At 37.6% G+C, this 15,901-nt stretch overlaps 2 protein-coding genes across 5 annotated transcripts in view; one reads left to right on the forward strand and one right to left on the reverse strand.

Annotated features, from left to right (window-relative positions):
• Window positions 1-15,901, reverse strand: part of FRY (FRY microtubule binding protein) — a 227,915-nt gene that overhangs the window by 196,287 nt on the left and 15,727 nt on the right. For 3 of the 4 annotated variants that reach the window (XM_039718372.1, XM_039718370.1, XM_039718371.1), the window contains exon 2: window positions 1,934-2,110. The exons of the other annotated variant lie outside the window; for it this stretch is intronic. The gene's annotated coding sequence lies outside the window, so the exon portion shown is untranslated. The remainder of the gene's footprint in view (window positions 1-1,933; window positions 2,111-15,901) is intronic. 4 annotated transcript variants of the gene reach the window in all.
• Window positions 407-15,901, forward strand: part of LOC120506732 (translation initiation factor IF-2-like) — a 31,563-nt gene continuing 16,068 nt past the window's right edge. The window contains exon 1 of the mRNA XM_039718693.1: window positions 407-484. Coding sequence (XP_039574627.1) covers window positions 407-484 — 78 coding nt within the window. The remainder of the gene's footprint in view (window positions 485-15,901) is intronic.

Raw genomic sequence — 15,901 nt, forward strand, 5'->3', positions numbered from 1 at the left:
CTGAGTTCAAGGACACTTACAAGACACCTGCTAATATGCCAAATTTGTATTCATTGGAGTGGAAAGTCTGCTGCCATGAGATACCATTTCCACTCAGAAGCCATTAGCTTAACTGCTGAGAGGGTGTATCTTCTCAAGCTGCTTCATGAAGGAGAAACATAAGTACAACCAGTTCTTTGAAGGCACAGTACAACAGGTAAACTAATCCTGAAGTGATCAGAGCTAGTATTTTCTGAGCTTACTTAAACCTGGAGATTAAGCAAACTCAGAAATTAGAATTACAGTTGCAAGGTAGTCTAGGAAACAGCTCCTGCATTTCCCACCTTACCAGCCTGTTATTCCAACAGCTGTACTTTTCCAGACCAGAGTCACCAGGCACTCATTCCCTCCTGGCTCACGTGGTGCAATGAGACGTGCTCAGTCTCGTGTCTGGAGCACTGGGGATCGTGCTCTGGGCTCCCGGGGCTGTACTGCTCTACAAGAGGTAGATATCTCCCTTACACCCTTCATGGGGCTGTCATGGGAATTTCCCATGTTCCAACGATGCACCAGGTAGAAACTGGACATGCTGCTGTGGAGATGTGTCCTCAGCCCCACCTCAAGCCAAACTTACAGCCTTGGCCAAATGGAGCTCTTTTCATGTCAGCTGTAAGATACACATCTCTGGTGTACAGAGCAGCTTATCTCTAGGCAATGAAAACAACCATGTTCACAGTGATCATAAAGGTCCAGAACACATATTTACAGATCTCTGTGCTCTACAACATAAATGCATCCTTTTACTTGCTTTGATATGCACTGTCTCGGATAAAAACCCACTACATCAAAATAAAATAAGCACTGAATAATAAATGGCCTTATAATAATTGTCCTAATGTACTGAAAACCATAAACCAAAAATATAGGAAAGGTGAAACAGAAATATCTGCATTTAAGCAATCAACAAATAAAACATAACTATTCCACTGAAAAGGCTGTGACCTTGTCAAGAGTCTTTACTGCTCTTTAAAAGCAAAAGAAAATATTTCACCCCCCATTGGAGTAGAATTGGGAGCACTATAGAAGCCAGCACTCCAGGAGAAATTCTGCTAACAATGTAATCCGATGTGGCTTATAACCGATTACACAGCAAAATTAATTGTCTCCAAGAAATCTTACTTTTATGACAGAAGGACTAAATACAGCCAAACAGTAGTTTAAAACCAATACAATCTTCTTTCTAGTAGGAAAAGAAAGGCTTTGTTTTGTTCAAGAGGACACTGATGTACTCATGTTGCTGTATATTTTTCCCCTGGCTCCTTGGTGTTTAAATTCATGCTAACAATTGCAGCTATTTTATATCCTTTAATTAGTACATGTGCAAAATGCTTGTTCATCTGTTTTCCAGCAACGTATCAGCATTCACAAAACCAAATACAGCCAACTCTTTGCTATAAGGAATTTCAGCCTCAGGAAGGCTTTAACTAAACACTTGCACTGTATCAGATTCATTAAAAGCCACAAGTTTCTTCAGTTCCTGGTGATGGCTTGCCGGTTTTCAACAACACTAAGACAAAGATTCTACAAATATCTGTAGCAAAGCATGCACAGTCTCATGTCACATTTTATGGTCGTAATATAGCTTTATAATTAATTTTTAAAGTCAGGCCATAAGAACCCGAAACTTGCCAAATATTTAAATATTTAGATATTTAAAATGCTTACAGTATTTTTTGGTAAGAACCACATATACATGAGATTCCAAACACCCATCTGCATGTTTTGTATTCTTCACACCTATGCAAAAGACTTTTAACTATTTACTAAAAAATTTAGAACAGTTGCCAAATCTATTCAACAAAGAAATGCATTAATACCTAGAATTTATTATCTGTCTTACCAGAAAAATCTCATGTAAATTCATTATGACTACATGATTAATGCAAAGTCTTACCTTTCCCTGAAGCAACAGTTTCCAGCAGTGATCTTTCTTAATGCTTTAATTCTGCAGTGTAATCTTCATAAATTATTTTCTGGTTCAGACAAAGATGGGTTAACTGCAAGCAGTCTGGATGCTATCTTGCTTGCTTCCTGGAGATCACTGTTTTGCTTTGTGAGCCATCACAACTACCTAGGAAAAATAACAGCCAACCCTCAGTCACCTGGACAATATAATATATTACTGCTCCCAGATTAAACAAAAGGTTTAAAACAAATCCATGTCTTAAAACATGATGTTAAAATTTGTACTTATCTACCAAACATTTCATAACAGATGCTGTTAAGAGAACTATTGCATGCTTTCTTACCAGAATTTATGTTCTTAGACAGAGACATAAAACAAGAGAGAAAAATTTATATATTAATGTTGTAAATTTTTAAAATTATAACTTGTCTTTACACTGACAATATGAACTATAAACTACACTTGAAACGAGACTTTTTTTTTGTAGATTTTTGGTCAGAAGCTATAAGCAACAGCAAAACCTGAGTTATGCTGTAATTTCTTACACAGAAGTAAACAGAATGGTGCCTATGGGAAAACAAAAGTACTGGAAGTAGGAATGCACTTTGGTATCTATTTGGGTATAACTGCAAGTCCCTATCACAACAGGAAACATTATATTCCTCTTTGGTGCAAATACAGGCATCTGGCTGCCAAAAGGCTCTGAAGTTGAGACTACCACCTGCAAAACCACTGGCAGCAGATGCAGATACCACACTTAGGAGGGAGAGCACAGTCCCATGGTGGGTATAATGCTGAATTACCAAGTCCTAGTTCAATCTTGTTACTCTGAAGGTAGTTTGAATATTCTCTGGGAGCTCAAGGAGAGATGATGCTGTGGACATCTGTGACATGAGTAAGACACCTTGTTTGCTAACTTGAACATGAAGTGCACTTACACAGGGCCTTGTTCAACCAAAGCACTGAATATCTTCAAGGACAGAGCCACCCTTCTCTGGACAGCCACAGTGCTGTCAGGGCAGCCTCTTGAACAGCATACCTCCACCTGAATACTACAGATCCATGGCAGCAAATAGGACAGTTCATCTCCCCCTCGACTTGGTCAGCTCCATGAAATGTTTGACAGAGCATGTAATTAAAAGATCTACTGAGCTGATATTAACAAATGATAATGAGTAGTCACATATCTCATAAGGGGGTGTTTTACAACCTGTCTCCTCTCCCCACCCTTCCCCTGACTACAGGAACCACCCTTGCCACTTCAGCATGCATTTTAAAGGGGTTATACATCCTGATTTCTCTGTTTGGTGCCTTTATCCTTCTGGATAGCCCTTTGCAGCTGATGTCTATAAAAACACAATAATACCTCTGTCCACACTTAAAGTAGCACTACTGTAAGTCTGAACAATTCTCTTCTCTCATGTTTATCAGGTTTCCTGAATGTTAAGAGTATCTAACTGTGGCATCTGAGTAAAGTCATTCAGAGAGACAGGGCAGTCACAGATCTGCTCCTTCAAAATTTCTGCAGATTTGAGTATTTTTTTCATACTCCACATGCATATTAAAGATAAGGCTCCATTGGTTAGATGCTTTTTGGTTTTGTAGTGTGAGAAATTAAGACAGTAGATCTGACAGGTTACTGGAATCACCCTGTTTTCATCTCCTGTGAGATGCTGTCAGAGACATGCAAGAATTCTGGACAAAAATGGATTATCAAGTTTTAAAATCATAAAATAAAATCCCAGTGACATGGAATTCTTCAGCCTATCATCATCAGTACAAGAGAGCAGACTGAGGCATCATACATCACATCTGTGCAGTAAAGAGAGACTACATGTTAGAAGCAATCACCTACTTTTGTATATCCCTGTCACAAAATGCACTTTTCAGTCTCTGGTAAATTGAAGCCGTTATCTTGTGCTCTGGGGGAAAAGGATGGTCAGGGGGAGAGGGACGAAGAGCTTTCCATACCAGACACAGTGTAATTACTGACTTTCATGGACATTACTTCAAAGAACTGGGACAACCTGAAATGGGCAGTTTCAAGCCAAACATTACAACCCTTTGCAGACACACCACCTTTTCAGCCCAGTATACAAAGGGCACAGTCTCCTCTACAAACTAAGGGAAACCGGACCCTGAACAAGGCTAAAATGAGGAACCTGAAATAAAGTACAGTATGGAAATAATTCATTTAACTGTGAAGTGTTGCACAATGATTTGCCATATTCTATCTAACTTTTTATTCAATTTCCCTGAACAATTCCATTGTAAGTATGCTATTTCTACACAGGTATTATTTACATCAAACCATGACTTTCATAGATCTGAGATTTGCAACCTAAGCTTCATTATATAATATACATACAATAATATATGTACACAAACAACTTCTACTGTGCCCAACCTTTTCTTCTGAAAAAGGAGAATTTTTATTTGTATCTTTTTTAGTAGTAAAGAACATTTTGAAATGCCCTAAGTAGGTAAATATTGCTCTTGTAAATATTATTGCTAAATGTGCATTCCTGAAATAATCTTCATAACATGTAATAATCTTTAGAAGTATCAAAATTATTATACTAAATGTACAAAAAATGCACTAACTTCATATCTACAGTAAGACATCCCAAATAAGAGGTCTGACAAAATTCACCTTGTTCTCCAGAAACAACAAAAATGAGTGAAGGTAAAAGCTGCATCACTCCAGCACCCTCTGTTGGCCCTCAGGCAGCACGGTACTTTGTGCACTCTTAATAAAGTTAGTTGTTGGATCCTGAAGCTATGACAAAGACTCCTTTACAGAAAAAGATACAGGAAAAAGCAAACACAAACCTACCTAGCAACCCAGTCCTATGCATAAAATCTTCAGCTGTATACCACAACATAGTTTAATATCAGATTACTCAGTATTGCTGGATCTGTCATGCATTAGCCCATCTTTGTAGATATTTATAATTTGTCTAATTTCAAGGGCAAAACGTTCTTTGCAAGCCCTGTGTGTGTCTGATATTTCTGACAAACACCAATAATAAATGGCACCTTGCATGCAGCTCTCACCAATAGATACAACAGCTCTACAGAAAGAACAACTCTTTTTATGGAACATTATTCACCGTGACTATTGAGAACTAGCAATGCATACATTATATAGAAATCATCCACAAAAGAAAGTGCTCCAATCAGGTCTCATCAAGCACACAGAATAAAGTCCAGATGCCAGATACAAGGTGATCTAAATATAAACTCCATACACTGGGCACAGCCAGATGGTGCAATTTCCAGAAGCAAAGGCCCTTAGCCCAGCGAGCCTGGCAGCTGCTTTGCAAAGCCGGCTCAAGGCTCTGCAAAGGCAGATGTGGAGTTGCACTGGGGAGCAGAGAGGAAGAGGAAGGAGGAAGCAGGAGGGCTGATATGGAGAAGTGAGTGTGCTCCCATGGCACTGGGGGGGATATGGGTGGTAAGAGCCACTTCTGAGAAAAACCACCCAGGGTGGGGATCAGGGCTGCCTGGTCCTTTCTGGCCCCTCAGTGCGTGAGAACAGGGGAAAGCAGCCTATGCCTGCCTGTGCAGCAAGAGGCACAGAGCTGCTGCCTGGCCCCCTCACAGTCCTTGAACTACCACTGAAGAAGAGCCACAAGCAAAGGGGAGGCAGGACACAAGCAGATTTTACGGAGCTGTCTGTCTGCTTCCACCAGCCGAGCAGTTGAGTAACTGCCTACCTTATCTCTCTACAGCTGAGCCAACACTGGCCAAAACCCAAAAAAACAACAAAAGAGCTTTTATTCACTGATCTTAATGACAGAGAAAAATTTATTCTCAAAAATGTCATCAGCTTTTGCAAACCTGCTCCTTTCACTGCCTCTTAACTTCACACCTTTAACCTCTCTACAGTTCTGTATCTCCTTAGTTTTGTTTTCACAACATCCTGTCTGCTCACCTGAAATTCATACCCATCTCATCACCCTTCCAGGCTCTCTTCTCTGCTTATTTTCTTTACCATGTGTAGCTTCACATGATTATCTCCTAATATTTCAGTATTTATCAACTTTAAGATGGTGCTAATAAACAATGGTCCATTTGATAACAATCTCCAGAACATGCAGGAATGCATGCAAACTTTTTACCAAACAAATCTGTGGTACTATTTGTAGAAAGAATTACTATCCTATTTCAAATATTTACACTCATGCTTCTACTTTAGGTAATTTATATTATACCACTTAGCTGGAATGGAGAAATCAGTTTGATTTGGAATGTCAAGATCTGAATTATTAGAGTAAAATATTTATTGCACAGAACAAACTAGAAACTACCTCACAAACGCTATGCAGTTCATTTGAGGTCACTGACTAACCAGTCCAAGAAACCAGAGGTGGACCCAAACTGAATCCAGATCCTCAAACCTCAAAACTGAAAGGAAAACCACAATAGAGTACTGCATTTTCCATTTTCAGGAGTTACTATTCTCATAGTTATTTTCAGGCATTTATATTCTTGCTTTATACTAGTTTCTGATGGTAGATTTCTTTATCTGTTCTGTTATTTTAAAACAAATTCAATGCTTCATTTTTTCCATGTTTAAAAGGTCTGGATCCAAACAATAAATGGTAGGAGTTACTTCCTTTAGGATTTGGCTGTCATTAGGTAGCTGACTAGGGCTGCAGTAGCCTGTTCAGGAACAGGTTACTTATGCAACCACCTTCCTCTGCTTAGCAACCCCAAGGGTGGGGTCCAAAACAGCAACTGCACCAGTCACATTTTGCAACCAAAAGTGGAGGAGAAAAAAGAAAAAGAGAGACAGGAATGGAAAGTGCAAGGGGAAATAGCACTTTTCTTCATGAGAAATGTAACTAAGAAAAGAAGACAACAAACAATATAGAAGAATGAATCAAAAGCAGCTAAACTACTTCTCGCTCAGAGTGGTAATTACTTCTGAGATCATAATATGATAATGATTCTTAAGTGAAATAATTCATGCCGAGAACATGCTAATCCCTGCAAAAGATCGTGTAAATACTTTGCTATTCTTGCACTAATCTTCTCTTTCCACCAAATGCTGAAAAAAATCTTCACTTACAATAAAATGATGTTAAAAATGTTCTTGGTTAAATAGCTGAATATGTTGAATACTTACAGAGAAAGATTCAGTGTTAGTATCTTTGTGTCAAGATGTTAAATTTTTTAAAGTGAAGGCAAACATTAAAGATACTGTTGACAATTTAAGGAATAAAATTAACACTTAATTTAATTTACTAAACTTGTGCTGGTTAACAAAAGGCATAATTACAGGATATAATACATTACTTGGAAGATTTATAAAATAAACATTCTGTGAAAGAATCAGTGAAACCAGTACTTCAAACAGCAGTGTATGAAGACAACCCAAAATTAAAAACCCCACAAAACTACCCAAAACTATTTGGGTACACAAAATAGTACCACTTTTGTGTTCATAAAAAATTGTTCCAGTTCATGATTTTCCCAGCCTCCACAAATTCAAAGTCTTTCTCTGTTTGGCCAGGAACCGATTATGCACCACACAGATAATAAGCTTAGCTGGAGATGTTGACCACTTGTATTCATATAGAAGTTAGATTTTTCATTTTTTAAAGTATTTAATACAGAGGGGAGAAGCACTTCTGAGCATCAGGGATGCACTTGGCCAGCCCATGGTGTGCAATGCCACACCAGGAACATCTCTGCTTGCTTCAGCGCAGCCACACAATGCAAAGCCTTTGGCCTGGGGGCTGGAAGGAGCAGAGCTCTAACACTTGCCCACATCCACCCACTGCTCTTCTGAGTGTTTGGTTTGGCCTGGCAGGCCCAGGCAGCCTGCAGCTCTGAACTGGTGCAAAAGCTCAGAAAGGCAGCGTGAGCATTTCTGCCGGTCCAGCTCACGCTGCACACGCAGCTCCAGCGCTCCTGCCTTCCCCCCATGCTCTCACAGACAACTGGCACTGCTCTTCATTTACACTCCAGCCCTCACCCCAACACACTGTCTCTTACACAGCAGCCTTCTCAGGTAACTATGTTGCTTCACACAGTAAGTAAATGCTTATTTAGTAAGAACTACTCATTTAGTAAATACACTAAATGAAGAGTTGAGATGCATCATTCATGCTGTGAAACAGATTGATAAACACACCAGCAGGAAGGCACGACTCTCTGATGTGTTATTACACAGTCTCTAGAGCTCAACTTGGCAGACTGTTTCTTACCAATTATACATAAGATAATGTGCTTCTTTAACATTGACCTAATTAGTGGCAAACCTTACTAATAGACTGTATACCTGTATGACCTGATTACTATTAGCAAAGGCAGTTTGCTGTAAAGCATTCTGTGGTCCTAAAGACATTTACTTAAGTCACTGATAGAAAAAAAGATAGAGTCATAAAAAATAAACACCTCAACTATGAAAAATTGCTAAGTGAAGGCTAGGATCAACCTTGACTGTACCTGGATTATTGTCCCCCAGTGTGGTCACTGACAGCTCTCTGGAGAGCTCCACATTGATAAATACTTGGAGAGTTAGCATCAATAAATGCCATCCCATTCTAGTTTTGAACTCTCATGACTCTTTCATAAGAGAACATTTCAAAACCCAACAGTTCTAAATACATTTCCCCTCAAAACTGCCTGTCAGTCTTGAATAACTTGCATTTGTCAAGGAGTTCAGAACTGAAAAAAAACGAATCAGACAGTATTCCAAAAGGATCCTAATGTCTATGGCAGAGGATTAAAAAAATCACAAAAACCCCCAAAAAACAGAGACAAAAAACCCCAACCCTCCTTCCATTTCACATTAACTTTCATTGGGAGAACTTGAGCACAGCCAACACAAGAGAGCTAGTGGGACAGAGAAGAATGTGGGATGACAGAATCTGATTTTCCAGCATCAGGCCTGATTGCCTCCTGGTGAAAGTGATCACATAACCCATGGCCTCATTGGGACTCAAAACAATAAAAAGAAAGCACTTAATTGCTCAAAAGGTAAAGAATTTTCTACATCTGACTAAAAGGATTCCTACTGCAAGAATCTCTAATGGTGCATCAGGTGTTGGTTTGGTGACTACAACAAGAGTGAAGGTCCATTTGAATAAAAAAAAGAAAAATAATCCCCTTATTAAAAATCTCAGATATTTAATTGGAGACAAAAATTTGATCTTTATTTTACTAGTCTTCTTTGATGTGGGTGGCAGCAATAGTATTCATATAGAAATACTACTTTTGTTTTGCTAGTTTTAATTAAATTCAATCTCTAAAATGGCATTTCATTAAATAGCTTTCCTTTTTCTGAACTTCCTCCCTACTCTGTTTTGATTAATCAGATATGGAAGCAACTTCAGTGACCCAGACAATGGGTCATGCAACTTTCAGTAAATAAACTCTGGATGAAACTCTTACACAGTCTGTACAACATCCTGAACAAGATTAAGACCTGAACTTTTGCAGCTTTACTTGGAAGCACAAACATAAAGAACAACTTGAAAGATGGGTACCAAAAAGTGTAGTACAGGAACCTATTTTACAGAGACCCTTTCACGATCTGCAAACATTTTGTCAGCAGCTAAGTAGTTTAAGAAAAGAAACAAAACACCCACTTGAGCCAGTACTTTCACTTCATGTCATAAAATTAGTGATCTCTTTGGTTTAAATTTCCTTTTGTCTAACTAATAGGCAAATTCTTTAGTACAGCATTACCTTCTTTTTCCATCTCAATAACTCTTTAGCATTTTAGATATAGAAGAGGAGAAATTGAATAATAAATATAAATAACAATCAAACAAGGCCTCCCCTTGACTTAGAATTGATGTATCCTGTCTTTACACTTAAAGTACACTACTTCAGAGTGAATAGTTAAGAAGAAATATTAACAAAAATAGCATGTAAGTCAGTTTAAGTTGTAATAACAATCAGTTTACAGCCCACTTACTTATGAAAATACTTAAAGCCAAAAAAAAAGACAAAAAAATAAATACAACACCAAACTCCAGGTGCCTAGACTTGATAATATGAATGGTCTAAGTAATACTTTTAGTGAGTGCACTTTCTAGATGTCATGCCAATGGCAATCTCAAAAATGAAATCAAGAATCAGAATCATAAAGATTTCCAAAACAATAGATAAATTAAAAAGAGACATTCCGTTGTAAAATTCTTTTAAAAATTACTTAATTTAGAAAAATTACACAATTGAGAGTGTATCTGTAAGGATGCCTTTATATTTGCAAGCAGTATTGCTTTTTTCGTTGTACAATAAACCAGTATTAATCATGCTTCAGAATAAAGCAGGTGATACCTGATTTGAAACTTACACCAACAAAACCAGATGAACATGTATCTTGACTAAACAACCTTTTCTCAAAATTATTAATAGTGAGTTCTTAATGTGCTGCTCTTTTCCACCATGCTCAGAAGATCCAGACCTATTTGTCTCTGACAGTGAAGCCTCTGATAAATGTCTACCACTCTCTCATTAAAAAGCTGGGAGAACGACATGATACAGTTCCACGTTTTGAGAGAGAAACTTGAGAATATCTGTGATTTGCAGACCTGCTTTTCTGTAAAATAACTCAAATCTAACCAAGCCACCACTTATAAAGAAATAATGGAAACAAATGCATGCAACTTCTGTGATAATGTTCCTCTGTATGCAAATCACAGACAGTAACATATACAGAATTCATTTATTGATGCTTAGCAACCTGTATGGGAAATAAGGCATAGGAAAAAATTCTATGGAGATATCTAATAGAAAAACAGCAAGTACCAGGTAGCAGAAATACTGGCCTAACCCTTCACTCATCTGTTAAAAAGATGATATCCACTTTGCCTTGTTGGAGGTGTGCGCACAAAAACATACAGACTTCAATGCTGCCACTTTTTTCAAGATGTCACTTTGAAACTTCTGAAGAGCTAATTAAGGAAAATAACTGTGTCTGTGGCATTTATGGAATTACACAGTTTTTCTCCATTGTATGTAATTTTGAAAAGTAATTTTTGAAACGTAATTTTAACTGATCAGTAGACCTCAAAACCCTCAAAGCCCAGCATTTAGCAGTGCCTCACAGGACAGTGTGGGACTGGTCACACCTCTGCTGCCAACACCATGACCTCGCAGCACACGAGGAACTGCTGGCTGCAACATCCGGACGGGAACCTTCGCAGCCCTCAGACTTTCATTCCAAAGGGATGAACAGGACCAGACAACAGCTGCCATTCACTGAAGAGTCTCCCATTAATGACTGGGCCGTGCTAAAAGATAAGTGCATTTTATTTTAGAGGATAATTACAGTTATTAGCTTTTGATCTGTATCATTTTCACTTCCATTTTAATTGCTGAGCTACAACTCCCTTCTCACAAAAAATAACCTTCACCAGTCTGTTCTCAAAGGTGTATTTATCAAGTTCACATTCCCCAATGACATGTTTATCTGAGACCTTCAATGTACTGGAAAATCCTATCTTTTTCTTGCAATTAGTAAGGATGTTTTCAAATATCAAATATAACACTGACTGAAGAATGCAGAGAGAAACACAACCATTCTACACCAAAATCTTTTTTAAGAGGACCTCACAAAGTATTATTATTAGATCTGCAGGGAGTGCTGTTTCAGATACAAAGCCTCTTTCCTTTTCTGTATAAACCCATTTTTAAAGCATTGTGCAGGCAAGTATGCACAGAAGTACAAACAGCATACAAGTTTGGGATAGTTTCTTCTACACAGAGCATGGTTGGTCTGCATAAAACATTCCATATATAAAACACCAAATTACTTGATTCAGTTCTTGGACAGGCAACAAAACTCTGGTCTGAAACCCCAATCTTTAAATACATTTGTCTGAGGAAAATAAAAATATTTAGGCATAGTACAAACAAGCTGACAAAAAAAAATGCTGATCACTTTTATATGTATCATGTACCTCAATGATCCTCTATGCATACATTTAAAAAAAATTCAAACCCTCTCCCTTTCCTTTTAGCTTTTATGTTTTGATTCCTTTGTAATCATTAGTGTAAGTTTGTCTATTTTTCAACAGAAAAAAGCACAGGAAGCCTGTGCAGCTTCGTAAGTTAATGACAGAAATCAAATGCCTCATCATGTAATACAAATCCAAACGTTTTGTTACATACTCTACGCTACTCATTACTTATTCTAGGCAGTAAATGCACTAAAATCGAACCTGATACTGACATTTGCCATAATTCTTTAGAATATCTCTCAATTCTATCCTTTGACAATTGCCACCACTATTTCACAGTAACTACTGAACTAGTTTTTGTATGTGGTCACAACCTTCTTACAACTTAACCAGAGATTAAATCAATTTATAACTTACACTAGCGAACATGCAGATGTTTCCTTTAATGAGTACTATAAAACACCCTGCAAACTTGAGGCATCAAAAAAGTGAAAAAAATAATAAAAATGAATCATGCAGTATTTATAAAGAGCTTAATCCATAGTGGTCATTCTTTTTTCCCCCTAAGAAATTTCATTCAGTTTGCAAAAAGAGAAAACAAAACCCTCAGCCTCAGGATTGTTCTACACAAGCCAACTTCCATGTATTTTATTTATTTTAAGAGGCTATATAATAAGGAAAAATAGCGCTTGCTACTGAGATTTCTAAAAAGGAATTTTTGAGAAGTAAAATTTGCTACAGGGCAGACAGGCTGTATTTAGAACTATTGTGTATGCTTACTGATTTCCATCATACATTTATAAAACTAAATCACACATTCATTAAGCAAAACTGTCTATAAAGGCATGATGCCTGCAGTTCTTTGCTCTAGCAGATCTACAGCTTTATCCCACAAAAATGCTTTCCATTACTTTATTCAGATACCTTTGCAAGAGCAGTCAAATTTTTATCTGTTTTGAAAAGGTTTGTTTATAAGCTTTATCAGGACTTGTAACTACTGTTCCTTAATTCAAGACAGCCTAGGCTATCTTACTAAATTACTATTGAACTAAAGATTAAAAAATTATATGACTAAACCCAGAAGGAGATAAGGACATAGGCAGAAAGATCTAACTTATCTTACTGAATTTTATGATAAAAATTCTGATTTATTTGTGTTCTGTGTTAAAGAAATATAGTAATACATGTAGGCTGGCCAAATATATCCCACGCTAACAGCCTTCCATTTTGGAACTTTTTGGCTTATGCCCAAATTTTCAATCTTAGCACAGCAGTAACTGTATATTCATGTGCTCTTCCACACATAAGCCACTGGTGCTTTACCTAGAAGTTCATGCAAAAATCTGTCACAGTCTGTGCTAATGTGTTTCTCTGAGCTTTTTCAAAGTAAAGAGCATGCATGAACATCAAAGCACAAGCTGCAAATGATCGTTTCTAATCTTAGACGTGTATCAATTATTCACTAGCTTGTTCTGCTTGTGCTTTATCATATAGACTTCACCATGGCAACACTGTTCTTCCCTTCCCAGCCTTAATCAGTGAATCTGTAAACTAATATTAGACCGAGCTGCTGGATTACTCAATATTCTACTTATTACACCATGAATATAGACATGTGTCTCGTATTACCATGAACCCTACACAGCTTCCAAGATATCAAGAAATTTTCACTTTTTCCAATATTGAGATGATAGCTTTCTAAGAACCAACCAATTCCCCTCTTAGTGCTAAATATAAAAATGTAGGTTTGAACTACCACTAGCAAAATTCAGAATGGATTTTAATGTCTGGATGGAATGCCTCTTCTGTGGTCTTTTCACAAACTGGGAAATGGTTGGCCTTCCAAAACCTGTAAATTTTAAAGTCACTCTTCAGTTTTAGAACTATTTCACTTGTTTTCAATGAGTACCTTAATTTAAATATATTATATCTGACAGTCTTCTTGGTATGATACAATTTCAATGTTTTCTTTCCATTTCTTTATGTTTTCCAGCATTATTAAACATATATATACACACAAAAATGCATCTTCTTCTAGCTCATTTGGGCCTAATATTTTGTCCCTTTCAGTGATTTTCTTCTTTCTAATCTCTCTCTTCTTTTTGTCTAATTAGCTTTTCCTTCACCCATTTCCCCTGTGTTTCTCCAACGCTCTTGATACTGTTAATTCTTGCCATCTTTTAGCTGCTCCATCACACAATCATGCTTCCTTTCCCCTCCAGACTGTTAAAATTGTTTATGTAGCTCATTAATCCAGAAGAGACATCCTTAATACTTTAGTGCTGCAAGGTTTCTCCCATCACCTTGGAAAGCAGAACAGCCAACATTTCTTGTTTCCCAACTCTTGCTTTTTCACAAAGGTGTTCAACTTGTGATACCTCTGCTGGGGTCTCTAGGAAATAATGATTAAAGTTATGCTTTTGAGCATCTCATTATCATCCTGGCAGCAATTTCTAAGGCTTTCACATAATATATAAAAATCTTAATGTCTCTAATATGCAAAAATCTAACTACAGTATTAACAGCACAGAAACTGTGATATACACAGGGAGTTCATGTCCCTTCCCAGTAAGTCCATAATATTGTTCCTGTATTGTTCTTGGTTAAAGTTATGAACTGTGTGATATTTCCCTTACACATTCCTTATCTTCACCACACTTAAAAGGAAGTTGCTTCACGACCACAAGACTGTCTGGCAAATGGGGCTGTTCACTGTCTGACTCTGGATAATGTCAAGGCTACTCCACTCTTCTTGTTTGGGAAGTGTGGGACTACACTCTTACTTTCAAGTGCTGGCAGCCTCTCCTTGGTTTCAGCTGAGATGGAGTTAATTATCTTCTTAGCAGCTGGTACAGTGTACTTTGAATTCAGTATGAGAATAATGTTGATAATGCTGTGATGTTTTGGTTGTTGCTAAGTAGTGCTCACCCTAAGTCAAGGACTTTTCAGTTTCCCATACTTTGCCAGTGAGCAGGTGCACAAAAAGCTGGGACAGAGCATGACTGGGACAGCTGACTCAACCTGGCTAAAGAGATATTCCATACCACAGAACATCATGACAAGTATATAAACTGGGAAAGTTGGCTGTGGGGGCAAGACTCAAACTACCACTGAACAATGCATGTAGTTAGGATTTTTAAAATACTTTTTCCTATGCATCAGTGACAAGGTCACCACACCTCCATATTTTGAGCCAGCCAGTTATGCACACATCCCCAACACAGTTAACCATATTGCTATATGCTATTTGAATATAAACCACTGCATTGCACATCTTTTAGAGAGCAGAAGCTGCTCCACCAGCAACAGAGGGTCCTAGGATTACACTTACAGTTCTGCTCAGCTTATACACACTGCAAACTTCTCTTGCTTCAGCTTCCTTACTCTTGCACAAACACTAAGTCTCTAATTTCAGTGATCTCCTCAGAGCTTGCCAAGGAACTGGAAGACCCTGACCACACACAAGGCAAAACTTGGGCTCTTGACTCAATCTCCTCATTCATACATTGGATAGCAGGTGCACCAAAGGACATTAGGAGCCATTTCTCACCATGTAATTTGCACTATCTACAACCATAGATTATAACCCCAGTAACGAAGCACAGTACTCTCAGATCACAACACAATTTGACTACCAGGCTTTTAGAGTCTCACAGAGAGTCAAGCTCACTCAGCAAACAGGGCACACAAACCTAAGACAATAAGGTTTCAGAAATTGAACTTCAAATTGTTTAACTGTTCTATCCAGAAGGAGAAATGTACAACCCTACCTATACAAATTGTACTTCCTAGTTAAATTATAATGGTAAAGTTACAATTCATGCAAATAAGCTGGATTTTATAATAAAAGCCAAGCTACAGGAACCGATAATATTGAATAATTTTTACTTGAAGTACTGAAAGCTATCAGCATCCTAAAATGAGACCTTATTGTTATGCTTAGGATGAAAAAAAATATTACAAAAATATTGAAAATACTTCTTTAGAGAAGAAAATGTTTATTTCAAGAAACAGCAAATAAACTAAACTG

This window comes from Passer montanus, unplaced genomic scaffold (genome assembly GCF_014805655.1).
Source record: "Passer montanus isolate IOZ18808 unplaced genomic scaffold, ASM1480565v1 scaffold4, whole genome shotgun sequence".
Classification (NCBI taxonomy): domain Eukaryota; kingdom Metazoa; phylum Chordata; class Aves; order Passeriformes; family Passeridae; genus Passer; species Passer montanus.